The sequence below is a fragment of the Ictalurus punctatus genome, chromosome 3 (genome assembly GCF_001660625.3).
Source record: "Ictalurus punctatus breed USDA103 chromosome 3, Coco_2.0, whole genome shotgun sequence".
NCBI lineage: Eukaryota > Metazoa > Chordata > Actinopteri > Siluriformes > Ictaluridae > Ictalurus > Ictalurus punctatus.
In genome coordinates this window covers 25,902,922-25,928,310 of record NC_030418.2, presented here as the reverse complement: position 1 = coordinate 25,928,310, position 25,389 = coordinate 25,902,922, and the positions used below count along the sequence as shown (strand labels likewise).

General features: G+C 41.0%; 1 protein-coding gene across 2 annotated transcripts in view; it reads right to left on the bottom strand.

Moving 5' to 3' along the window:
• zswim8 (zinc finger, SWIM-type containing 8) overlaps nucleotides 1-25,389 on the bottom strand; it is a 50,752-nt gene that overhangs the window by 6,720 nt on the left and 18,643 nt on the right. The window contains exons 4-25 of one of the 2 annotated variants that reach the window (XM_017463566.3): nucleotides 24,340-24,512; nucleotides 19,453-19,560; nucleotides 18,949-19,030; nucleotides 16,134-16,254; nucleotides 15,459-15,660; nucleotides 14,724-14,899; nucleotides 12,978-14,229; nucleotides 12,745-12,876; nucleotides 11,900-12,079; nucleotides 11,537-11,720; nucleotides 11,105-11,203; nucleotides 10,866-10,990; nucleotides 8,547-8,838; nucleotides 5,486-5,638; nucleotides 5,099-5,321; nucleotides 3,652-3,941; nucleotides 3,341-3,564; nucleotides 2,728-3,219; nucleotides 2,180-2,390; nucleotides 1,358-1,531; nucleotides 462-581; nucleotides 98-276 (exon numbers count right to left, since the gene is read on the bottom strand). In XM_017463566.3, the coding sequence (XP_017319055.1) occupies nucleotides 98-276; nucleotides 462-581; nucleotides 1,358-1,531; nucleotides 2,180-2,390; nucleotides 2,728-3,219; nucleotides 3,341-3,564; nucleotides 3,652-3,941; nucleotides 5,099-5,321; nucleotides 5,486-5,638; nucleotides 8,547-8,838; nucleotides 10,866-10,990; nucleotides 11,105-11,203; nucleotides 11,537-11,720; nucleotides 11,900-12,079; nucleotides 12,745-12,876; nucleotides 12,978-14,229; nucleotides 14,724-14,899; nucleotides 15,459-15,660; nucleotides 16,134-16,254; nucleotides 18,949-19,030; nucleotides 19,453-19,560; nucleotides 24,340-24,512 (5,192 nt within the window). The remainder of the gene's footprint in view (nucleotides 1-97; nucleotides 277-461; nucleotides 582-1,357; nucleotides 1,532-2,179; nucleotides 2,391-2,727; nucleotides 3,220-3,340; nucleotides 3,565-3,651; nucleotides 3,942-5,098; nucleotides 5,322-5,485; nucleotides 5,639-8,546; nucleotides 8,839-10,865; nucleotides 10,991-11,104; nucleotides 11,204-11,536; nucleotides 11,721-11,899; nucleotides 12,080-12,744; nucleotides 12,877-12,977; nucleotides 14,230-14,723; nucleotides 14,900-15,458; nucleotides 15,661-16,133; nucleotides 16,255-18,948; nucleotides 19,031-19,452; nucleotides 19,561-24,339; nucleotides 24,513-25,389) is intronic. The other variant, XM_017463567.3, reaches the window with a different exon arrangement.

Sequence of the window (25,389 nt, the reverse complement as noted above, 5' to 3'; positions counted from 1 at the left end):
TGTTGCCAGCACATCCTGGATCTAATCAAACTAGTTTTCCTGCACATGCTTTAAAATTGTTAACTGGGCAACAGTAGGTTGAGAGTTTGGTTCTCACCTGTAGGTAGGCTTGCTGGCAGCGCTGCACGAGCTGGTGGAAGGCAGGAGTGCGGAGGTGAGCGTGAATGTGGGCAGGATTCAGCCTCTGCAGAGCCTCCATAATGATCTCCTGCAGCACGAATGGACTCAGCACACCTTTGGAAGCCCCCACACAGAACTGATACACGTAATTCACACCTGGAGACACGGACACACGGAGCGCGAACAATATTCAGGGTTAGTTGAATGAGGCTTCATGACAGAAAATTATACAACACAATTGGGCAGCATTTAAAAATTCGAGGATCTGTTTGTGAGGATCTTGATTAGACGATTCTATATCCTTCTTTCCTCCCTATATGAGCGGAACATGACAGAGTTACCTAGTCGCGCAGCGAGGCCTAGCAGCCATTTCACATCCTCTGTGTACGGAGGGCTGCGGGAGAAGTTGTTAGGATGGTCGTTGTGAGCTCTCCTACCCAGCATCTCTAGGGCCAGCATACCTGCATGAGAACATAACCACTTGCATCAGCAATTATCCACCTGGCACTTACTCATACACCAAAGACTATTTATCTTATTAATTTGCTAAACCGTCCCACAGGATGGTGATTAAACACCTGTCATGCATACGTTTTAAATTTCTCAAGGCTTAACATCCATATCACTGCCACACCATGACTCCAAATTCACCTCCCTTAATCTTCTTATTTACTTTCTCGTTTTTAATTATACCCCCCCCCAAGAAGTGTAAATTACAAAGCTATGTCAAGTTATTACATCATTTCCTGTGCTGCACACTCTGGAATATCATCCAATCTCCCCCAAATCCCATGAAGCAGCACAATTTAAAGCATCAGTCAATAAAACAAGGAGCTAATAAAAATGCAAAAAGACAGGCAACTTAACCATTAGCACAAATGTATTGATATCCCACTTCTGCAAGATCCCTCAGTTTAGCATGTATTCCATCCAGCATGGCTTCTTCCTTAAATCCCTCAGCTGCTGTACAGTATAGCATAAGGGATATCCATTTTTGGATAAGTCATAAGACTGTTATGAGATTTACTGAATCTTAAACGATACGAGTCAAAAAGAAGCCGCCCAATATTTCTCTAATGTGACATTCTCTTCTCTACATCATGTAGTATACTCAATGAATTATATTAAAGTGAATCTTGAGTACATTCAGCAGCAGATGGACTCGAGTGGATCTAACCAACTATATGAAGTTAGGAGAGCCACACCTGGGGGTGTTATTAATAACAATCTTCCTTACCAACTCTGTAGGCCGAGTGCAGGTAATGCAGCCCCTGCTGGCTGACAGGCTGATTGTGCTGATCATCTTCCATGGGGAACGGCGCACTGACCAATGAAGGTGGCTGAGAAGAAAGGCCAGGAAGAGATGTCCCCTGAATGGCCTGGATGGTGGAGCCTGAGTGAACCCCACCGACTGAGAAAAGGCAAATAGATGACATAAGAAAATGCCTACTGATGAAACCTCATATGAGGAAATCTAACATTTTTTCCTACTACAGTAATTATCTTTGACAACCAGCATTAATTTTTGCAGCAAATCCAATTTCACTGCAATGTAAGAGACTTAATTTACCAAACCAAACACCTACAGTGTTTGGCTGTAGGATAACAGCAAAGGCTTTTGGCTTAGAGCTCTGCAAAGTGCTACTGAGGTCATATGCCTGTGCTAGATCTGAAAGTGAATAGGCTAGCTACAAACAGCTACCTGTCTCTAATGGCATTTTCACACAGGATTCATTCTGACAGCCACTTGTTTCCCTGAACCGTTAATCAATTGGTGCAACTGTTTGTGCAAAAAGGTTTAAGGTCTAGAAAAAAAAATCTAAAATGCTCCACTAACAGTCCACTCTCTTCTCCAATGGAGACTTAAGTCAATATTGCTGGTATCTTTATATGTTTGACCATACATCCCTCCTTCAGGAAGAGTAGCCATTTAACCATCACAAAAATGTACATGATAATTATTCTATAATACATGATTCTGTAACAAACCAAAAAAAGATATTTTGGATCAGCTCTGTTTCACACACACACTCCCCCAGCTCATGGTTTCTCTCCTCACCTGCCACAGTAGTACTGAGGGGTAACCCCGCCTCGGCGGTGTGGTAGGGGTGGACAGCAATCTGAGTCATGGACGGTACGGGGACTCCGGGGAAAGTGACTGCTGTTGCTGCCATGGGGGGATGCGGCCCGGAGGCTACCGAGAAAGGGTACTGCGCACCAATAAAGGCAGGATGCATTCCCTGAGAGACACAGAAAGCTCCTAAACCGTACTAAAGAAAATTCCAGAACCATGATTACATCTTTGCCAACTCTTAAAAAACATACATAAATAAATAAAATTACATTTACAACTATAAGAGATCTATGGCTACACGGACAGTTTTCAATCTTATAAATTTAATCGTTTCAGTTGTTATATTCCTAATAACATGTAATACGTGATCGAATTCTGTCAATACATTTTTTTAAAAATCAACATATCGTAAAGTCACCAACCCATTAGTCTTCTGGCTCTCACATTTAGAGTTCAACTTCAATAAACAAACTAACATAATCCACTCAAATACAATCAAGTAAGTTAATTAGAAAATAACAACTACAATTTACCTGTGGATATGCAGAACCGGACACAGGGAAGACGGTAGGTCGGGGGACGTGCTGGATTTGATGGCCCAGGTACTGCTGGGTGCAGACAGTAGGCAGATGGGCTTGGATAGTGGTATAGGGGTGCAGACCTGGCGTATGGGCCATGGCTGTGCCCGGCAGTGTGTGCGACTGGTAAAGGGTGGAGCCCACTGATATGACTGGCACGACAGTGGCTGCACTGACCGCCGCAGTAACAGCTGCTACGCCGGCAGAGTCCAAGGCCACGGTGCTCTCCAATACACCGCAGCTCCCTTCCGGAGGTCTCCGAGCCACTCCCCCGTTTGCCCCACATCGGCTTGACCCCTCCCTCTGTGCTGAAGAAACTCCACCCACCGTCTGCTCATACAGCCAGTACCACTGATGGGCCACCTCAAACAATACCTCAGGGTACACACCTCCTCCTTTTGCTGCCTCCTCTACTGCCATGCACGCCTTCTCCAGCATCAGATTATCCTGGAAAGAGAGCAAATTTCAAGAACTTTCAAGCATGCAGTTTTTTAAAGCCTCAGACGCTCCACACAAAATACGGAGCATTTATCATCATCAACAACAACAACAACAGCATTTAATGTACCTGTTCTTTGCACTGCACCAGTGCCCTCTGGATCTCGTTGGGGTTTAGGGCATGAGCATGAGGTAGACAGCTCAGTGCGAGTTCAGCTGCAGCTCGTACCATGTTGGGGTCTCGGGCCCGTGATGCCCGGTCTGCCAGTGACGCCACTTCAGGAGGAGTGAGATGGCCATCCCAACACTCCACAAGGATGTTAAGAGCAGCACTACCAATCTCCATGGCTTGGCCTGAGGAACACAGAAACAGTATGTGTGGCAAACAGAAATGTTTAGTCTCAGCAGATCTAATCTAAGTAAAAATGTATTTTCACTCACCTGTGATCCAGGACACATGAGATGAGTACGTCCTAGATAGCCAGTTGGGAGACACAAAGTTATGCAAGCCCAAGGCATACAGGCCGATCTCGAAGGCACACAGGTGCAGGTTGCGGTGAGGCCCCTGGTGGCCCCCACTAGCAGAAGGCTGAGTAAAGATGGAGGTCGAGCTGTTGCCTCCAGCCTTTACCAGGACAGTCTTGGCTAGTTCAAAGTAGAAGTGAGCTGCTGCCTCTGATGGCTGGTTGGGCACATGTGGAGCGTGGCATTCAGGGCGACGCCCTTTATACCTGTAATTCAGCAGCGTAATTGTTGAGCTTTAAATAACATAAGTTAACCACAAATAAACAGATAAACTATAAATTTAACCAAAAAAAAAAGTCAGCAGTGTGTAATTTTTTAGTGACAATGTATAATCCTTTAAAATGACCAGATAACATCTATTGAAAAATGAGAAACCTATACTTTAGACAAAAAAAATACAGATATCAGCACCACCACACACATTCCTTAAACAAAGCCTAAATGTTTCCAAAATTCCCAGTTCTGACAGACAAAAATGCTTCTGAAACAAGATAATGGACCCCTCATCTGTCTGTGAATTCTGTTACTAACTATTTAGTCTGTGGTTAAATAAGGCTGTATGTTGGCTATTCAGAGGACGTTCTAATACATGATCAGTTTGAATTTGCACTTTCAATTAGAGATTTTTCCCGATATCTAAGCATTTTTCTAGAATCGGATATCGGTTTTGTAGTATCAGATCCACTGATACATGGCGCCATCTTGTGGTCATTTTGAGAATTGCATGCAGGACTGCCATTGCAGCACTGTATCTGAGAGTCAACAACAGTGTGCACAGGTGAAGTATACTTGCTTTGCTTTAACTAATAAACTTTAACATAGCCATTAACACACAAACAAGATGTGTTAAATAAATGCTTGATATGTAGAGTTTAAGCAGCTTGGCGCCAAGAAATAGGGACAAACTCACGAAGTCACGTAATCTGTTCACCTCAAAGCTTTTCTTTAAAAGCTTTCATTTCTATTTATAGGGGTATAAACAAGAGTTTTGTTTTGTATGGAAGGAAATTGGTGAAACTGTTATTAATAGAAGTTTGTTCAGTGGTGTTATCATTGTGACACAAAACCGAAGTAAAACAATAAATAAATATCGTTCTGCATATCGGTTATATCAGTCACATAAACAGGCAAATAATCTGTATCGTTAATTTTTAAAAAATCGATATTGGTCGATCCCTACTTTCAATGTCAGCCAATGCAATTTGAGAGAGTCAACTCCTTTGTTTTCAAATGTGTTTATTAGATGGTTATGGTTAAAGCTGCATGGATTAGGCACTGAACCAGCCAGTTTTTCCCCTGTAAATCAATTAATTTCAAACAAGTCCTACAAAAAAAGTTGCTTTACGTTGTATTTTTGCCTCACCTGCTGGTGTCAGTGCTCTTGGCTCTGGCTCCTCCTCCAGCTCTGCGCGACCCACTGGATGAAGAGGAGCCCAATGAATCAGAAGATGAACTGCTGATGCTGTCACTGTCTTGACCCCTCCCCCAAGAAGACGCTGCCCATCCTCCTCTCAGTGGACGACGACTGAGTGTGGGGGAGCTATCAGAGGTGGTCTCAGGAGCACTGCTGTCAATGCTTGCCATGCCTGAGAAAGCACAAAACAGCAGAACCAACGCTCAAACACGTGTCACAAATAATACTAACGTGATATAATGCAAGATATGAAACCTTTATCATGTAGAATTCATTAAAAGAAAATCAACTCTTTCACGATGCCTGCAGGAATATTGCGTCAGTGTGCATTCGTACCCGTGTGCTTCTTTTTCTGCCGTACAGGTGAGCCCCAGCAGCGTGATCCATAGGCTCCACGGCCACCGAGTGCCAAGCGGCTGGGCACCGTGCCCTCGGGCTTAAAAGAAGCCACCTCATTCTGCTGCTCACACGAGGATGACGGAGCTCCATCTGCCACAAACACACACACAAAAAAAAAACTCTAAGCCACAAGCAGCCTAAGAAACATTTGACATAAACGTGTTTGACTGTCAGCATTTCTTTTTAACATATTTTTTCATACATGTCCTTCTGCCTTTCACGTTCAAAATCCCACTCAAATAAGTAAAAATCAAAAGATAGTGGCTAAGACTGAATGGAAATCTCAAAAATGGTACCTCTGGGCCAGACCTGTCAAAGACTATTCTGAAGCAGTCACATTAAAACATCTAAACCTGACACACTGTTTTACATAGTCTCCAGATTTCATGCTTATGTGACACAAAGGAAGCAGTTCCCCAATGTCAACAGAGTTCAAAATAAAAGTTGAATATTAAGACACTCACTTCAGGAAAATCAGAAGCAGGCAATTTTATGTACAGTAATCTACACACCAGTTCTGTTTTCCTGAAGCTGAAAATTTGGCAAAATCTTACATTCCTTAGGTGACTTAGGATTCACAAAATAAACTCTGCTTTCTTCGACTAGTCTTCTTTCAGAAGTATTTTCCAAATGTATATTTGTAAATAATAGGTACTATGTAAATATTTAAACAAGAGGGTTGGCCATAACAGCCTTTTATAGGCTTTTTCTCAAAGCCTTAAAAACAATATTTACATTTCATAGTTTGCCATTTGTTACTGCAGTTCAAAATGTATCCAACAGGTGGCAACAATGTATTAATGATGTAGCCCAATAATGAGCAAATGAACTTAAATCGGCCATGCACATGCAAGAACACCAAGAGTTGTTGCAACTTTTTAAAATAAGTCAATAAAAATATCTAGTCAAAACAAAAGCAAGCCTGATATTACATCCAGCTTTCCAATTCACAAGTATTCGTTAAACTAAGAGAAAAACATACACACGAAATATAACCTGTTTACTTGTGAGGAATTTAATAAGAGCCATACCTGTTTCAGGTTGGGGGGGGGGGGGGGGGGGGGGTTACCCCTAAAAAGGCTTTACAAGAAAATAGACTAAAAATAAAAAAATAAGTTCTGTAGGTGTTAATCTACAACTTCAGTACCACAACATTATAGCTTTGTGTTTTCTGTTCCAGCAGGCACCAGCATTTTTTTTAATGTGTTTGATTTACTGTGTTAAAAAAAAAACAAAAAAAAAAACCCTCACAATAAACATAACCTTTTATACACCGTTTTTCTAGTAGATTGAATGACACCTTGATTGTTTGACCTTAGCACTGATCAGTCTTTGCTGTTATAAAGTGCTACATAATTTAAAAATCACAATCTTCTCAGAAGAGCTGTGTTTTTATGTGAATCCCAAATGGCTTACAACTTGAAAATATATACAGTATTTCACAAAAGGGAGTACACCCCTCACATTTTTGTAAATATTTGATTATATCTTTTCATGTGACAACTCTGAAGAAATGACACTTTGCTACAATGTAAAGTAGTGAGTGTACAGCTTGTGTAACAGTGTAAATTCACTGACCCCTCAAAATAACTCAACACACAGCCATTAATGTCTAAACCGCTGGCAATAAAAGTGAGTACACCCCTAAGTGAAAATGTCCAAATTGGGCCCAATTAGCTATTTTCATTCCCCGGTGTCATGTGACTTGTTAGTGTTACAAGGTTTCAGGTGTGAATGGGGAGCAGGTGTGTTAAATTTGGTGTCATCGCTCTCACACTCCCTCATACAGGTCACTGGAAGTTCAACATGCCACCTCATGGCAAAGAACTCTCTGAGGATCTGAAAAAAAGAATTGCTGCTCTACATAAAGATGGCCTAGGCTATAAGGAGATTGCCAAGACCCTGACACTGAGCTGCAGCACGGTGGCCAAGACCATACAGCGGTTTAACAGGACAGGTTCCACTCAGAACAGGCCTCGCCATGGTCGACCAAAGAAGTTGAGTGCCCGTGCTCAGCGTCATATCCAGAGGTTGTCTTTGGGAAATAGATGTATGAATGCTGCCAGCATTGCTGCAGAGGTTGAAGGGGTGGGGGGTCAGCCTGTCAGTGCTCAGACCATACGCCGCCCACTGCATCAAATTGGTGTGCATGGCTGTCGTCCCAGAAGGAAGCCTCTTCTAAAGATAATGCACAAGAAAGCCCGCAAACAGTTTGCTGAAGACAAGCAGACTAAGGACATGGATTACTGGAACCATGTCCTGTGGTCTGATGAGACCAATATAAACTTATTTGGTTCAGATGGTGTCAAGCGTGTGTGGCGGCAACCAGGTGAGGAGTACAAAGACAAGTGTGTCTTGCCTACAGTCAAGCATGGTGGTGTGAGTGTCATGGTCTGGGGCTGCATGAGTGCTGCCGGCACGAGGGAGCTACAGTTCATTGAGGGACTCATGAATGCCAACATGTACTGTGACATACTGAAGCAGAGCATGATCCCAGCATGTATTACAGCATGACAATGACCCCAAACACACCTCCAAGACGACCACCGCCTTGCTAAAGAAGCTGAGGGTGAAGGTGATGGAATGGCCAAGCATGTCTCCAGACCTAAACCCTATTGAGCATCTGTGGGGCATCCTCAAATGGAAGGTGGAGGAGCACAAGCAAATTTACACTGTTACACAAGCTGTACACTCACTACTTTACATTGTAGCAAAGTGTCATTTCTTCAGTGTTATCACATGAAAATATATAATCAAATATTTACAAAAATGTGAGGGGTGTACTCACTTTTGTGAGATACTGTACATTGGAGAAATATCATTTCATTGCTATGTGGTGGAGAGTAAGAAGGCAAATAAGCTTCTGAATATTAAATAGTGAAACAAATACCAACATAAAAAATACTTGAGTATTCAAATTAGTAGCCGTAATAAACATTATGTAAAAATTACAAAACATAAGCCAGCAATGTGTTTTGCTGATCTGCGTGTTGCTCACCTTGCTCTCGGCTCTCGCTGACTGCCTCACCTGATGCCGTGCCCTGAACCCGAGTGCCCGTCAGCCCACCTTGCTGCCCAGCCGCCCCACCACCGGAAACACCTTGCACAGAGGTGGAACCTCCTGTCGTAGCCGGCGCGGCATGTTTGGACACACTGGTGGAACTGCTTCCATGTGCCGCATGTTTGGATGGGCTCTTCTGGCTACCTGTGGCTGGCTTACTCGAGTAGAACGAGCTGAGAGTCTGGGGCTTATGGGTCTGACTCTCACGGTCAAGAAGCTTGTCTAGAATCTGTAGACAAAAGGGGTACGAATATGTTAAAATTGCAGATATCGATTTATTAGAAATTGGACTGCAGATATAGTAGGTCACACACCATTCCTAAAACCGTAAAAGGCTATGTCAAAAAATATGCACAGTCTTCTCTTTTGTTATACATTGAAGGCACTTGTGTTTGAGATCAAAAGAGGAGTATGAAATGACAGATCAGAATTTTAGCTTTATTTCCTAATATTTACCTCTAGATGTCTTAAATAACATAGCATCATCGATGGCAGACCACCCAATGTTTAGGTGAGCAAAAGTATTGGAAGTAAATTAAAATTAATTTATTTTAAGGTTAAACACTTAATTAAAACACTTAATATTTGGTTGCATATCCCTTGCTTGCAATAAAAACCTCACTGAAATCTCCAAACTATTTTATTCTTCTTTGTGATGCTTTTCTTGGCTTGTCCCACAGCTTCTTTCAGTTGTGTTTGTTCTTCAGTCTCCTCTTCAGGAGGTGAAATGCATTCGCAGTTGGTCTGGTGATTGACTTGGTCAGTCTAAAACCCTCCACATTTCCCTCCAATAAACTCCTTTGTTGTGCTGGCCTTGTGTTTTGGATCACTGTCTCATTGGTGTATGATGAAGTTCCTCCCAATTAGTTAGGCAGATAATTGCAAATAGTCAGACAATGTTGTTTTCTGTAGACTTCTGAATTCATTCTGCTGCTACCATTATGAGTTACATCATCAATAAAGATTAGTGAGCCTGTTCTAGAAGCAGCCATGCAAGCCCAAGCCATGACACCACCGCCACCATGTTTGACTGATGAGTTTCTATGTTTTGGACCTTTATCCACAATTTGGCATTTCCTTCACTTTGGTAGAAGTTAATCTTGGCTCCAGGCCTTTTGTGGCTCATCTCTGTATTTCTTTGCGAATTCCAATCTGGCTTTCTGATTCTTACTGCTCAGGAGTGGTATGGCACCCATAGACAGCTCTCTGTTCTTCATGTTGGTTTATCCTTTATAACAACAAATACAGTCTTCACAGGCAAACATCTAGGCCTCGATCCAATAGTAGACATTCAGAGCTATTCATTGCTTAAACAATCAATTTAACATGGCAAACCTGAGCAACAAGATACACCCGTCAGTCAAATGTGCCAATATTTTTGATTCAAACAAAGGGTGTCCCGTTCAACATTAACACATCTAGATGTAAATATCAGGACATGAAAGCTGAAATTCTGATCTATCGTCTCAACTTAATCTTTTGATCTCAAACCTTAATGTCTTCAGTGTATAGCAAAAACAAAAGAATTGGCCTTGCTGTTCCAATACATTCAGAGAGGACTGTAAAACTATTAAGGAGTTGTACATTGAGTATTTTGTTCTGTTTCTCCTACAAAAGGTCAAATTTGTTAAATAGATTTGAATAAATATTTTAAGGAGTCACTAATAAACCACAAGAAGTCATTTAAAGGTGGATGTATAGGTTTCACTGTATATTGTCTATAGAAGGCAGACACAGCAAGGTATTTCAGCACATCGAACAGAGTACTTTAGAAAACTCTAAATCCGAACCAGTTCAGCTTCTCGCGCAGATCCTCTGTTGCATTTTAACAAATCATACACATTTATGTAACTGTTTTAACTGTTCATTTTCGGCCACAAACTTATCACTAATGGTTAAGTATTAAAAGGGAACTTTTGCTGCCTTTCAGTCTCGTTAGTTACTTATCCAGACATTTCTAAGGAAGGAAAATCAAACTCGACCTTAACTTTTATATCAACTTTTTTATTTACTTATTAAATAAAGAGACAAATTAAGACGAATTGGGACAGTCCAACGTTCTCATGATTGCTTAGGTTACCATGAATCAATTCAAATCACTTTCTTTATATATGAAACTTGTTTGAGTGGTGCAGTAAGTTGGTTCAACCTGTCAATCTTTATTTGAACAAAACATTTAAATGACCTAAACAATGTGACATAGTACCATCTGAAGGTTAGAACTAAAATACTAAAAATGACTAAAATATTACGAGCCTTTTTCAGCTTGCTCTGGTCATCCTTGTAGGTGATCATAAGAGCCAAAGCGAGGTCTCCTTTCTCCCTCCTAGTGCCCTCACACAGCAAAGGGTGCTCTGCCTCGCTAACTGTAGTCTTCATACCTGCCCACAAAAAAGCAAAAACACACTTGCTGTAAGCAGTATGACCAATTTAGTACATGAATGAACATATTTCAGATACACACTAGGGTGCAGAGTCACTACATGTAATACCACCTAGAGCAGCAACAGCAGCCTCAAAGCCCAGTTCCTCATCACCTGGCATCTCGTTGTTACGGTTACGACTAGGTGGACGTGAACCCGTGGGAGAGACCACTATTACAAGAAAAAACAGAGAAAGATAGATGGAAAATGTGTAGATATAAAATACTAAGTGCATGTTTCTATACATCAGCCATATATGATTATCTGTCTAATTGGTCAAATGACAAAGATTAAAAATATATACTCTAATATATAAATATAGTTAAAACATCACGGATGACTTTGAAAAATCAAGCATCTATCACTGTGTTTAAATCACATTAGTTCGAGGCAAGCAAATCTGATGTGACTAGAGGGCATCTTCAAGCAGGTTCTGCCGGTGGTTTAATCATTTAAATGAGTAAATGGTAATATTATGACCAATTATGCAACGCTGAGACTCACCCGGAGTGCATAAAACATCAAAAATAAAACTGGCTAGCATTAGGGGCAGAACTGGCCGATAATCACAGAAGTTTCCGTCACGTAACTGCTCAGCTCTGTCCCTTATAGCAGTCATCTCCACAAGACCCAGAGGAATCTTCTTCAGCAGAGCAACCACCTCAGACTCCTGATATGCCAGCTTCACCTAAAGACAGAAAACAAAAATTTACGAGAAAACTATTAGGAGGAGTTTTTGGTCGTGTGGCTTTCTATAACTGGAAACCAGGAGCCTGAAATGTTGAAAGAAAAATACTCTGGATGTTTATACTTTAAAACAAATTAAACTGCAGCAGTTTGCAGAACATGTAGACGGATGGAGTGTACCTCCAGGGCCTTGGTGGAAGCTGGAGGTCTCTGAAGTTCCAATGAAAACATGCCAGTACTGAAGGCTAGGTTATGAAACTCCAGTCTCTCACTCAGCACTGTGAGCAGAAAGGCTGCCTTGGAAAGAGTCTTGGTTGCCACTTGTGTCTGTCTGCTGGTCGACACCTTACTCTTCTTACCCTAACAAATGCAAGACATGATTCACAGATTTAACAAAACACAGAGCAAAATGTGATGCTTCATTGTGGTTGATATGGAAGATGCTATAGTATCACAATGATACTTTCACAGAGTACAGTTTGCAGTCTGCTTCACTTTGAGGTCATTAATCTTGAAATGTGTCCAGGTCTCTGTCGTTTCCTGTCCTCTGTTCATTAGCACAACAGCATACGCTAGGCTTATGTTACATAGTATTACGTGGCATCAGATGTACGTAGCAGTGCAGTTAAAATAAATAAATAAATAAATAAATAAATAAAAATTCTACCATTACCACAGGTACCATTATCAGATCGATACCCGATACCAGGGTCGGTTTCAGTGCATCCCTAACTATAAAAAGTCTTAACAGCCATGTGGCTGAAGTTATGAACTGAGACATCAGAATGTGAAATGTCAGAGTTAAGGACACAAAAACAAAATTAAATACGTACTCTGCAATATTGTTCTTTCTGTCTATGGAAGTATAAAATGATAAAATGATTCATATTTAAATACTAATCATTCCTACAAACATTAAGCGTACTATTCTAAATTGAAGTAATTTGACAGCTTTAATATTTACTCATTATGTTTTGAGGAGACACAAATCCTAATATACATGTCTGTTTCAGCTTGACTATTACCTTTGTCTGTGGCTGCTCCACTTTGAGGTCAGGAGGGTTGGCCAGGAGATCTCTCGCTAGCTCCACTGCCAGACGACATGCTTCATTACTGTAACCATGAGCATACAGAGCCTCTGCACAGGCAAACAGCACCTAGATGTTTTTAAATAATGCACACCATGGGTTATGCATGACCTGAGACAATGTATCATTAAAAAAAAAAAAAAAAAAACAAGCCTAACAACTCTTCTCACCTCCATCTGACCTTCCTGCTCCAGAGGTTTGATTCCAGCAAAGATGTCTGGTTCTTCCTCAAGGTTGCTGTCTGGCACACCTCTCTCAGCTCCCTCTTCAGAGGCTGCACTGAGATAGTACGCCTGGTAATCGTCCTCGCCAACTGGGTCTACACCAGCTGCTGCCTCTGGGATCTGGGGTCCAGACGTCCCTGCTGCATTGCTTCCTTCTCCCTCTCTTCGACTTCGAGAAGGTTTTGCTGTGACCATAGCTGATATAGACGGGAGAGCATCCTCTACTGACTCTTCATCTCCTCCATTTTCCTCAAGTTCTGCCTCTACGTCCACCTCTTTCTCCACTGCTACTGCCATTGGGCCTTCTTTGGGGAAGCACTGAGGGGCTTCAGAAGCCAGTGGTATTGCTGCATGGATGCCACGTTTACCTTCAAACGCTCGCTCCTTTATGATGTTGCCACCACCACTACTGCTGTTGTACTTCCGTGGCTCTCTGAGCAGAGAGCTGGGAGAGGGCAGCATCTCAGGGGGTGGAGGCAAGAAGTCAAAAGTGTTGCTCGCCTCTGCTCCCAATGCCAGACTAGAGCCGTCATCAAGGCTCAGCTCAGCCATATCAGGCTCCAAAGAGCTGTCCTCACTGCTAGTGCGGCGTTTAGCACTTGGATGCTTCCCACCAGCAGAGCTCGAACCTCCACACGAACTCTTACCAGTCTGCGTTAGCTTGCCTTTGCTGCTAGAAGACAACGAAGAGCTGCAAGCTTTATACGCACCTTTTGCGCTTTCCTCTATGGATAGAGACATACCCCCACCTAAACGCACCAACATCCCTCCACTGTTCACTCCAGAAATGGCTTTTCTTTTGCTCACAATGGTCTCTTTAGGCCTCACGGCCACCTCCTGCTGGGGTGGGTGGGAGCTGCCACGTGATTTGTGTTCTGAAGCTCCAGATTCAGATCCCCCACCACGTCCTCCTCCTCCTCCTCCCCCAGGCTCCAGAGGTTCCCCACTCGTCCCTGCTTTGGCCCCTCTCTGTGGCTGCGCTGCCCGTGCCCAGCCAAAGGAAGCACTCTTTTTGTCTGCACTGCAGTAGGTAATGCCAGGCAGAGGGTATGCCACTTCCCAGTTGAAGTAACAAGACTCAACAGCCGGTTTGAAACCCTGGAAGAGTTTGTCCAGAGACTTGCGGTGCTGTCCCCGCTTCACAATCTCAATCACTTTAAGGTGCCACTGCTTGAGCTGGGCAGCAAGCTCCAAACGCCTAGTGAAACACAAACACACAAAAACGCTTAATTCATGATGGTCATATGATCTATCTGTGTAAAGTTAGAGAAGCCCACTGAATTATAACTGGTAACCCTGGCATACGACAACCCCGGCCTCCCTACAGCACAGCCCTCACATGCTTTTTGTGACATTCAGGACATTAAGAAATATTAAGAAAATATATGTTCCTTTACTGCAGTGACCTTAACTGTGTACCAATGGCTTTTTAAAAGTGGCCAAATTCAATATCATTCCAGGTTGAACACAATAAGTAATAAGAAGCAGAATGGCCTTTTGTGTAACTGGAAAGTCCCAAGGCCTCACTGCACAAGCTTGTACTGCTAGCCGTTTTAACCAGCAAATTTGATCTAATCTCACACACAGAATAGCTATTTTTATGTTATCAGAGTCAGCTCGTTATGTACAAGTTGACCACACAGTACACAGACACAAAATCTAGAAGCACTGAGAAGCTCAATAGAGCTATACCTCTGGGGGCTCATGGTGGGGTCGAGCACAGCCAGCCTCCAGAGCACCACCATTTCATCACACATGCTGGCGCAGGCGTGAGCAGCTACCTCCGTCTGCCCATTACTGCGGCCGGTATGTCCGCTGGCACTGCTGTGAGATGCAGATGTCCTCACACTGTACCACCAACCAATGATCTAGACCACAAAGACAGAGAGAATGTTTGAACTATGGACTGACCACTTAACAGGAAGTGACATCAAAAATAAAGCCAGGAAGATATTTGGTGGATTGGAATATTTTGTTTGTGTGCACTAATTTACCGTTACACATGCTACAGAGATTAGACTAATATCACTTAACTACTATTAGACTAGAATCACTTCATCAGACATGATATTTATCCTTCATACTAAAACCCAACTGTCTGTCAAAACAGATTAAGGATATCAATACATTTTCTTCAATACTCTGCAGACAACTGTGTGGCTTTGCATGAGGGTGTGTTAAGGCCTTGTTTTATTATTTATCATAAACATCTGTGCTTAAGCTATTAAGAACACTATTTCATAATGTTTACATTTAATTAACATAACACATTCCACATTACCAATAGAAATAATACCGATACAGTTAGTACTTGTGTTTTAGTACTACTATGAGTCATAATACTACTAATAGTAGTATAGCTAAGAGTGCTAGTATTTTACTCCATCTCTGAAAAATACTATGAGAAAGTGAGTACTTGTTGCATACTTGTTCATAAGTGAGGCACTGTTCAGTGAGGATTTCCAAAAGTGGTGCAGCATTGCTGTCTCTCCTCTTGAACATCTCCCTGACAATGGACAGAAGGTTCCAGATGCCCTCTGGCTCTCTGCCCCTCAGTGGCCTCAGTAAGCAGGCCCACTCTGCTGCAGCTGGGGGCTCAGTGGAGGAAAGATACATGGAGTTCACATCACTGGAGGAGACACATAACGACCAACATTTACAAGATGGCAAGTATAATTTAAACACAGATACACAACATTTGCAGACACACTGTCTTATTCTGTTTAGTAATCTCATTCAGAACCTAACACGTTATTAAATTATTATTATTAAATGAGTGAGAGATACCATACAGTATCAACCAGTCTACTAAATTCATAGGCATGAGTACTAGAGATATGGCAGCCTTACTACTTTCACATTTTACTGCTAATTCATTTTAGAACTGTTTTTGATCAACTGCTTCAGTTTCACCCTTTTAAAAGTTCAAAACTATCTCTATTTTCTTCGATTTAACGCTAAATGCTTTGTTTCGTAAATAAACATAATTCAGTTCAACAAATAATCCAGACTGTTGTCATCAGGTGTGTAAGCTCCATACTGCCCTGCAAATGACAACTCAAGGCTCCTAATGTTCCACAGTAAAAAATGAACTAAACATACCTGAACACTACAGGGGAAGGGCCACAGAACTTGTGCAGTGTCTTCTTAATGTTGTCACTGAGGGTGGATTCATCCAGGTACCAGGTGCTTTGGTCTGAAGCTGAAGGCCCAGCGGTAGGGTCTGTAAAATACACAGTTAATCTGCAGCAACCCTACAGGGGGTGAATTAGAATGAAAAGGAAAACAGTATTTGAGAGTTTTTGTGGGGTGAAATTTGAAGGGTGAAGATAATCATCTGGAGTGAGTGTATTTTAAAGCACAACACTTCTTAGAGGGAGAGATATATAAGGAGTTATTTGTAGCTTTTATTTATAATTAAACTGTACTTTCGGATATACAGTTAAATTTATATAGTGCTTTTCCAGATACTCAAAGCGTTTTACATAGTGGTGGTGGTTGGGGGGGGGTCCTCCTCAACCACCACCAGTGTGTAGCATCCACCTGGATGACACGACGGCAGCCATAGTGTGCCAGAACACCCACCACACACCAGCTATTAGTGGAGAAGAGAGGAGAGTGATGTAGATAATTCAGGGTTGGGGGATTATTAGGGGGCCATGATAGAGAAGGGCCAGTGGGGGAATTTCACCAGGACACCGGGGTTATACACCTACTCTTTTGTTAAGACAAGTGTCCTGGGATTTTTAACAACCACAGGGAGTCAGGACCTTGATTTAATGTCTCATCCAAAATACTATGCTGTTTTTACAGTATAGCGTCTCCGTCACTATACTGGGGCATTAGGACCCACACAGACCACAGGCTGAGCGCCCTCGGCTGGCCTCACTAATACCACTTCCAGCAGCAACCTTAGTTTTCCCAGTTGGTCTCCCATCCAGGTACTGGCCAGGCTCAACCCTGCTTAGCCTAAGTGGGAAACCAGGCAAGAACTACAGGGAGATGTGGCTCTGAATGCAGGTTATCTCTGTGTGTGTGTGTGTGGTGTGTGTGTGTGTATATATATATATATATATATATATATATATATATATATATATATATATATATATATATATATATATATATATATATATATATATATATATATATATATATATACACACACACACACACACATTTTATTTTTATTTTTTAACATATGGCAGAGGCTTTAAGATACACAGGTGTTAGCAGTATGCTAAGATACATACATCACTGTTTACTATTGTTATCATCAGTAGCAGGGTCAGAAAAGATCCTATCGTATTAGAACTTTAAATGTAGAGGAATCTAGACATGACCACTAAAGCAGATGGTCATTACATGTTAGATTAAACACTCTTAATCAATCACAGATCTTCTTCAAATTACACAATTTATAGCAGTGTGTTTTTGTTTTCTGATTCATTGCCCCCCTACCCAAGTAACAATTAATGTTAAGTGGGTTATTCTGTTTTAGAAAACAGAATAATTAGGACTTGCTACAACAGAAATTTATCATAGAAAAGGTTTCAGAATAATCAAAGTGCACCAAGTTTACCGTACTCCCTATTAATAAATTCAAAGCTAATACTGGGGAGGGTGTAACCTTCACCAGCTCATCATTAGAGATGTAGTGACAGTTGGCTTTGCACTGAGAGACAGTGAGATATCACAAAACATCATAAAAAAGACATCATAATGCTGGGAGTATACTTCAAATAGAGAAAGATTAAATGAAAAACAACCTCCTCTCAACACGCAGTTGTGTATACTCAACATGATGAACTCAGTGTACATCTTTCTAAGTCACTCTGCTGTGTTATGAGGAGAAGAATGATTTCCAGAGGCTGAGAAGAGTGGACTTCATTACATTGCGGTCTTGGCAGGTTGATTGTGCTGTGGCCTACTTCTGAACAGCTTCTTTTGAGCAGGGAAACTCCATATTATTAACAACATCTTGAATTGCAGGATGTTACTTTTAGCATTAAAATAAAATAGTATATTGGGGTTGTAAAGGACATACACAAAAGGCACATATGGTTTGTGGACACTTGACCCTCACACCCTTATGTTCCAGATGTAGTTCCCCTTTGCTGTTATAAAAACCTCCACTCTTCTGAGAAGGCTTTCCACTTGATTTTACAGAGTGGCTGTAGGGATTTGTGCTCATTCATCCACAAGAGCATTAGTGAGGTCAGGTACTGATGTCAAGTGAGGAGTCCTGGTTTGCAGTCGTAGTTCCAGTTCATCCCAAAGGTGTTCAGTGGGGTTGAGGTCAGGGCTCTATGCAAGGACACACAAGCTCTTCTACTACAACCTTAGCAAACCAATGTCATGCTAGAATATGCTTGGGTCTCTTAATTCCAGTGAAGAGAAATTGTAGTGCTAAATGACACAAAGACATCTTGTACAATTGTATGCTTCCAACTTTGTGGCAACAGATTGGAAAAGACCAACATATGGGTGTGATTTGGCCATAGACTTTATTTTGAGTATGTGGCTTGTTTTGGGCTGTTTTTTTTGGGTTTTTTTAAACAGATATGGCAACCATGGCAACTGAACAAACAAGAAAAAGGGAAAAAAAAAGCAGTGTTTTGTTTATTTTGCAAAGCAAAACAACTGCTAAAAGACAGAAGGAGGTGGCATATTTGAGTATTCACCACAAACATGTTTGTGCAGCTGCTTCTACAATGACAAACAAACACACAAACAGCAGACATAGAAATCAAGCTGTACAGTGAGGTAAGCAAACATGTAATAACTGGGGGAGGTCTCGGAACAGGATGCCGTGGTAGGAGTTGGCACAAATCGCAGAATAAGTACTGAAACATCTTTCTTGCATCTTTTTCATTTGAAATCTACCATCAGTTTAACAGTGAAAGGTCGTCCATACCTGGAGCTCCACACACTGTGTTAATTGCGGTGGACTGTGAGGACAGAAGTTCATCCAAGAGACGCTGGGCTGTGGGTAAGATCTAGCAAGAAAGAACACAATGTCTTAGGATGCACATCCAGTAACACTAATAAATCATTTGTCTTGCATATATTGCATAATACACATATGATGATGCGTATAATTCATGTTAACTTAAAATTGCTGGTCTTAAAGCTGAGATATAGTCAGGCTAAGTGCATCATTTCAAGCACTATAAAGTGGTAATACACATCTGGTGTATTATACTGGTAGAGTACTTGACCTACCCCTTGAGCTTGCATTTTGGAAGATAGCGTTCTTTAAGCATACAATATGAATCTTCTAAACCACAAGGAGAGGCAGCTCCATAACTACACTATCTGACACCAAGGAACACAATACATGACAATACAGAGAGAACAGAGCTGAAAGGATCTACTGTGCTACCAAACCATTCAATAGGAACATGTCTTTAAATCTTACCTGCTGTGGAAGCTCACTAATGAGATATTGTGCAAATTTCTGCAGTTGGTCCCTCTGCAGTCTGGACAGGGATTCTGATACAGGGGCTCGCAAGCACACAGCAGATGCCTGTCAGGATGCACAACATAAGGTTAACCCAGAACTAGCTGAGAAACTTTCACAAAATAAAAAGTTCCTTTTTTATATAAATGTGGAGCCCTTATCATTTTTGCAAAATCTTTCAGAGAAGAGATTAATAGAACCATTAATATTGTGAGCATGACCATATTATTTTTGCTCAACCCCCCCTCTCCCCCCATTAAAACTTGCTGAACTCTTCAAATATGTCAATATTGTCTCATGCCTGCAGATATGAAGTTCTCCATGGTCTCCTGGTAGCCCTTTCTTTGTTACAGTAAATGTATCCAACTATGTCAGTAACATTAACCAGTGTACTATAATGTTTAGTGCAACTTTAAAGTCACTTCAAACATTATAAGACAAGAATAAAGCCACACGGTATAATTGATAATGCACAAAATGAATGATAACTGCCTTAATGGTTTTGTCACATTCTTGGCACAAGTTTAGTTAATATTAGATTACTCTTTATATGTAGCTGCTAAAACTATTGCAACCTCCCAGGTATCAATACACAAGCCAAGCAACACTGGTTTAGTAGCAGAAGGGAGCAGGGGTGTCCAATTTGTATATTTAAATCATCTGGATTTAAATACGTAGGATTTAAAAGTGTAGGTGCTTTATCGCTGACTTTTTTGCAGAACAGTTCTGCCAAGTAATTTATACTTCATAAACTAATTCATCAATATAGAAAAACCATTATACTTTTTAAGCTTTTTAAAACCTTCTGAGTGAGCAACATTATTTAACTATAATAAATGGTGCATACACATTAAGATATGTTCTTTCAGTGAACTGCTGAACTGTGATCACAAATATATTTTTTAATAAATCAATCATTTAGGGGATAGTGAAAGCAACAGAATTGGCCTTGCTGCTCCAATGCTTCCAGAGGAAGGAAATGTATACATTTGATTTATCAGAATGTTAGATACTCATTATTTAAAAAATGTTCAAGTAAGAGGGCATGTCTCATGCGTATACTGCTATCTCTATGTTTATTTAAGTAAAGCTAGAGTGTACATGATGTACTGATGTATGACACAATATGAGATGACTTTACAGGGTTGAATACCACTTCCTGACTGCCTTCCTCCTCCTATACTTTTTACTGCCATGCAGAAAACAGTCATTTCAAATACAGGGGGTGTAATAAGGCCCAGCTTTATTGGACATGAGCTGAGAGGAGCAATTTTTTGGCTCACCATGGGGCCATTAGAGGGAAAATTTGTTCCAAGTCACTAATGTAGAATGTCCCTCTAATGTAGCTGTCATATCTAATAGAAAGGGGAATATTTGTGTCAGAAACACAAACCATGGCACTGAACCATGACAATATTGTAAACCTGTTATTGTATTATAAATATTTCATGGGTCCAAAACAAAAGACACCTCCCCTTTTATTTACTTATCTTTTAACATTTTTTAATCTAGACAAGTCTAGGGATTCAGTGTTTACTGATTCCTATAAGGACTCTTTCAAAAGGATGAAGATATGTAATTAAAAAGTCTTGAGAATGAAATAACTTGGGGAATTCAGAAAACATAGCTAACTAAAACACAAAAGCAAATGCAGGGCAACTAATAGATACACCATAAAGTGTGAAAAACCACACAAAGCCCACTCACACAGTAGCTATGATACATAGTACAAACATTCTCACACATACCATTTCTGGCACAAGCATTAAAAACGCTTTACTGAAGTTTATATACTATTAACAGAAAATTCTGTTTCCACTAGTCATTAGCCTGCATGTTGTACAAAACAGCAATTGTAATAAATAAATAAATGGATAGTTCTATGAAGATGGAACAACGGGTCTCAAAGTCTACACTGAGCCCACATCAGGTCACCACAGAAAAGGCCTTCACACACCTCCAGGTCTGTGAGCTGTTAAAAGTTCACTGTTTACTCATCTGATTCAGTCTAGCAGTGCTTAATAAAGCATGTTGGGCTTGACAGAAAGTCATGAAGAAGAGAGGGAAGCCTACATGTCTCTATTCTGAGAATGCAGTACCAATGGAAGAACCAAAATAACTATGTTTTTCTCGGACATTACTGCAGAACCAAAATACATACAAAAACACACACATACAATATACTGACAGTCACTGAACATAAGACTGAATGAATTAAGTGCAGTATGAAATTGGTCAAGAGGTGGTCTTAAAGACCTGCAAAAGTTGTACATCTCACATATGCACATCGTCAATGCCTGTGCATTTCTGCTAATTACAAATAATCCTCTACGCTGACAAATATCTAAAGAATGCTGTGCATCAGTCATTAAGAAACAAAGCATGCAAGTGTGAAAACAACATTTATTCAGATTAAGCGCTTCGTAATTTCCCCATGCTGAAGCATGCAGAAGAAAAGCTGCCCACTCACAAACATGCAAATGCTAAAAGCCACCCACGGCCTGTTCTCTTGGGTCTATCGGGCTGAACAGAGCCCTTCAACAGGGGGATATCAGGACAGAACAGATCCCTGCCTCCACCCTCTGCACTCCACAGAGAGTCTTCAGACTTTAATCAAAAGCCTCTCAGCGCACTCACACCCACATCAACTTCACACAGACACTGATATGGGCAAGCATAGTGTGGTGCTGGGCAATAATTATTATTAGTTTAAATATCCATACATCATGACCAACACAATGTGATTCTGATAGGACACCGAAACATCTATATATCATAAAATTTTAATATTAGTATAATTTTTTTCTATGGACAGCTGCTAAATCAACGAAAAGGCAAAAGTAACCGAGACCCAGAAACAGTGCTTAAAGCAGTCAGAATAATTGCATAGTCTTGAACGTTTCAACACGAACATGAATATTTGCTCACTAGCTAATAAAGGAAAGGATCTGCTTACTAAATAGAGCCATAAAGCCCAAGGCAAAAGAGTGAGTTTGCACTAAAAGGCCAACAACAGTGATAGGCTAAGGCTGCATCATGATCTCATTAAATGCTCCTCATTTAAAATACTTCCAGATGTGTTATTTTAAATGATTTTAAAACTAATCTGTGTTGGAAATACAGTACCTGTGCGAAAGTCTGGCACTTTCAAAGAAATGCTGTAAAGCAAAGATGCCTTCGGTAGTAATGAAATTAAACGTTTCTAGAATGAAAAAAAAATAAAATAAAAATAAATAAATAAAAATAAAAAAAACCCTATCAAGAGCAGTAAACAGTAATAAAATTCAATATGGGGTGTGAGAACCCTTTGCTTTTCAAATTAAAAAGACTCGAGTACAATCTGAAGTTTAATTGCTTGGAAAGCTTTACTGAACATTTTTCTGTAACATTAAGATTTAATTTTTTGTTGGAAGAGTGATGGTTGGAAATATAAAATGTGTTTGTATTGATTAAATAATGCAGAAGTCATAAAATAAAAATCTATAATAAAATTTGTAATAAAAAAGGGCATCTAAGACTTTTGCACAGTACTATATATAAACACACACACACACACACACACACACACACTACACACAGTAGTATACATTGTCATTAGCTGCCCAAGAAACTTCTACAAATGAGACCTCTCAAATGAGACACCATTACCCACATAGAGAGAGCAAGGACCCATCATTATTCATGAATATACCAATTGGAACCAACCCTATTACCTTCCAACCCCCAACTCTCTCCCCAGCCACCTGGTCATGCCATGTTCTTACCTGTGGCATACTACAATATTTAAAAAATAGACTGGGATTCTGCAGGACCTGACGAGCATTCTGCTGATCTAAGCTATTCTTCATTTCAGATTTGTCCACAGTTTGAAATGTTTTCTAGTCATCTGGGTAGGTTTTAAGTGTGATTTGATTAAACAGTCAATTCAGTGATCATGACCGCCACAAATGCATGCATGCGTTATAACAGTTCTAATTGGTTTCACAGAAGAAATCCCAAATCAAATATGGCAATATCGTATGTAAATCATAAACACTGATTGAATTAGATTCATCATTGTTTCTCTTCAATACAGCATCCCCAAGCACTCATTCAAGCTCTCTTACCTGTCCACTATAGATGAAAAAGAAAAGACTTGGGAATCGCATGATAATTGAAAACTGGTATGACTGAATAGTGCTTTCAAATTAAACAATCTATCTTTTCTGGGGTGGACAATAATATTTCAGGGATGACCCATAACCTCCCCATCCATTATGGAGTGAACAGTGGGTAGGAGGGGGACTAAAAAAAAAAAAAATCCTGTGCACACCTCTACTGGCTGTGGCTCAGGTGGTAGAAGTGGGTTGTCCACTAATAGCAAGGTTGGCGGTTCAATCCCTGGCCCAGACGACTCCAGATTTCAGAGTGTCCTTGGCCAAGACACTGAACCCAAGGTGCTCCCGATGGCAGGCTAGTGCTGTGCGAGTGTGTGTGTGTGTGTGTGAGAAAAGGTGAATGAGAAACAGTGTAAAGCGCTTTATCGTACCGCGAAGGTTAAAAGGCCCTGTATAAGAAATTCTGCAATTTTTTTTTAAAATCACGTTTTGGAGTACAGGGATAGTTTCACATGCCAAATTGGAGCAGTCACTTAAAGGACTTAAACTGTCAACAGTTTTTGCTAATCACAGCCATCTCTAATCAATATGAGCTAGCATTTTCCTAATCACTTATTTACCTTGGTTCCACACCAAAAAGGAAAATCACTGCAAAGTCTTTACCCAGTCCTGAAAGCCAGCCCTTTATCACTAATCCCGGTTCAGTGTGGAAAGTCGATCCACACCTCTTGAGAGGAAATGCACTCACATTGTGAATCCTGAAGAGGCAGAGCGCCACCACGTGAGCGCACCATTTGGCCCCAGCTCCACAGGTACAGCTGCAGGAAGTGATGCGGCAACGGTCAAACATGACTGCCACATTGTAGGCGCCCTTTGACTGGCCCGCTTGGGGTGAGAGGACAGTGGCACTGAGATGGAAACCTGTACATGAATGAGACAAATGAGGAAACTGAGTGCAGCTAGAAATCTCACATCTGTAACACATTCAGCTCCAAACATTTCTGAAAGGGGACACCAGTTTAAATGCAAATTTGGGGGGGGGGAAATAAATAAATAAATAAAATGCTTATGTGCCTATTCCAAGTTCCTCAATGTGAAGAACTGGAGTGAAGCTCAATCACTGTTTAACAGCTTGATAATGTACGTTGCTTGCATCTGACAGAATATATTTAGGAACATGGAACAAGCCTGTACTACAAACTTTGCCCAGTAAAATAAAGGAAAAGTTTGCTACGTGTGTGTAATATTTGCTGACTTTCTGCAGATGCTGAAATGGTCATCATCATACCGAACATAGCATCTATACTGAAAATGAAAAAGAATTGATTTTTTATACAGTGTGACACAGAGAGTAACTGAGTGAGATGGTGAGAGACAGGGAGTGTGTGTATGTAAGGACGTTAAGCAGTGGGGGATGGATAAATGCTTTTTACCACTGGAGAGCAGCCAGCCCTCCTTTAGCCAGCTAAGAGAAGGGGGGGGGGGGGGGGGGGGGGGGAGCGGTTTCAGCTAGGAGCTGCTGTTCCAGATTCAACAGGCCTCCTTCAAATCGAACTCCAGATCAAATCTATTTCTCTGTACTCTCATTCTCTCTTCCTCTACCTGTCTGCCAAAGGCATTCTCTTTCTGACCCACTTTCCTCCTTAATGTGGTCAACAGCAGGGCACGAGGGCTCCAAAATGTCATATCCATTTGTATCAAAAAGTGCTTAACCTCATTTTGCACCAACTTGGCTTTCCCCTCCCCACAAGATGTTTTCAGAATGAGAGGGTGTAGCCTACAACTGGCAACAACAATT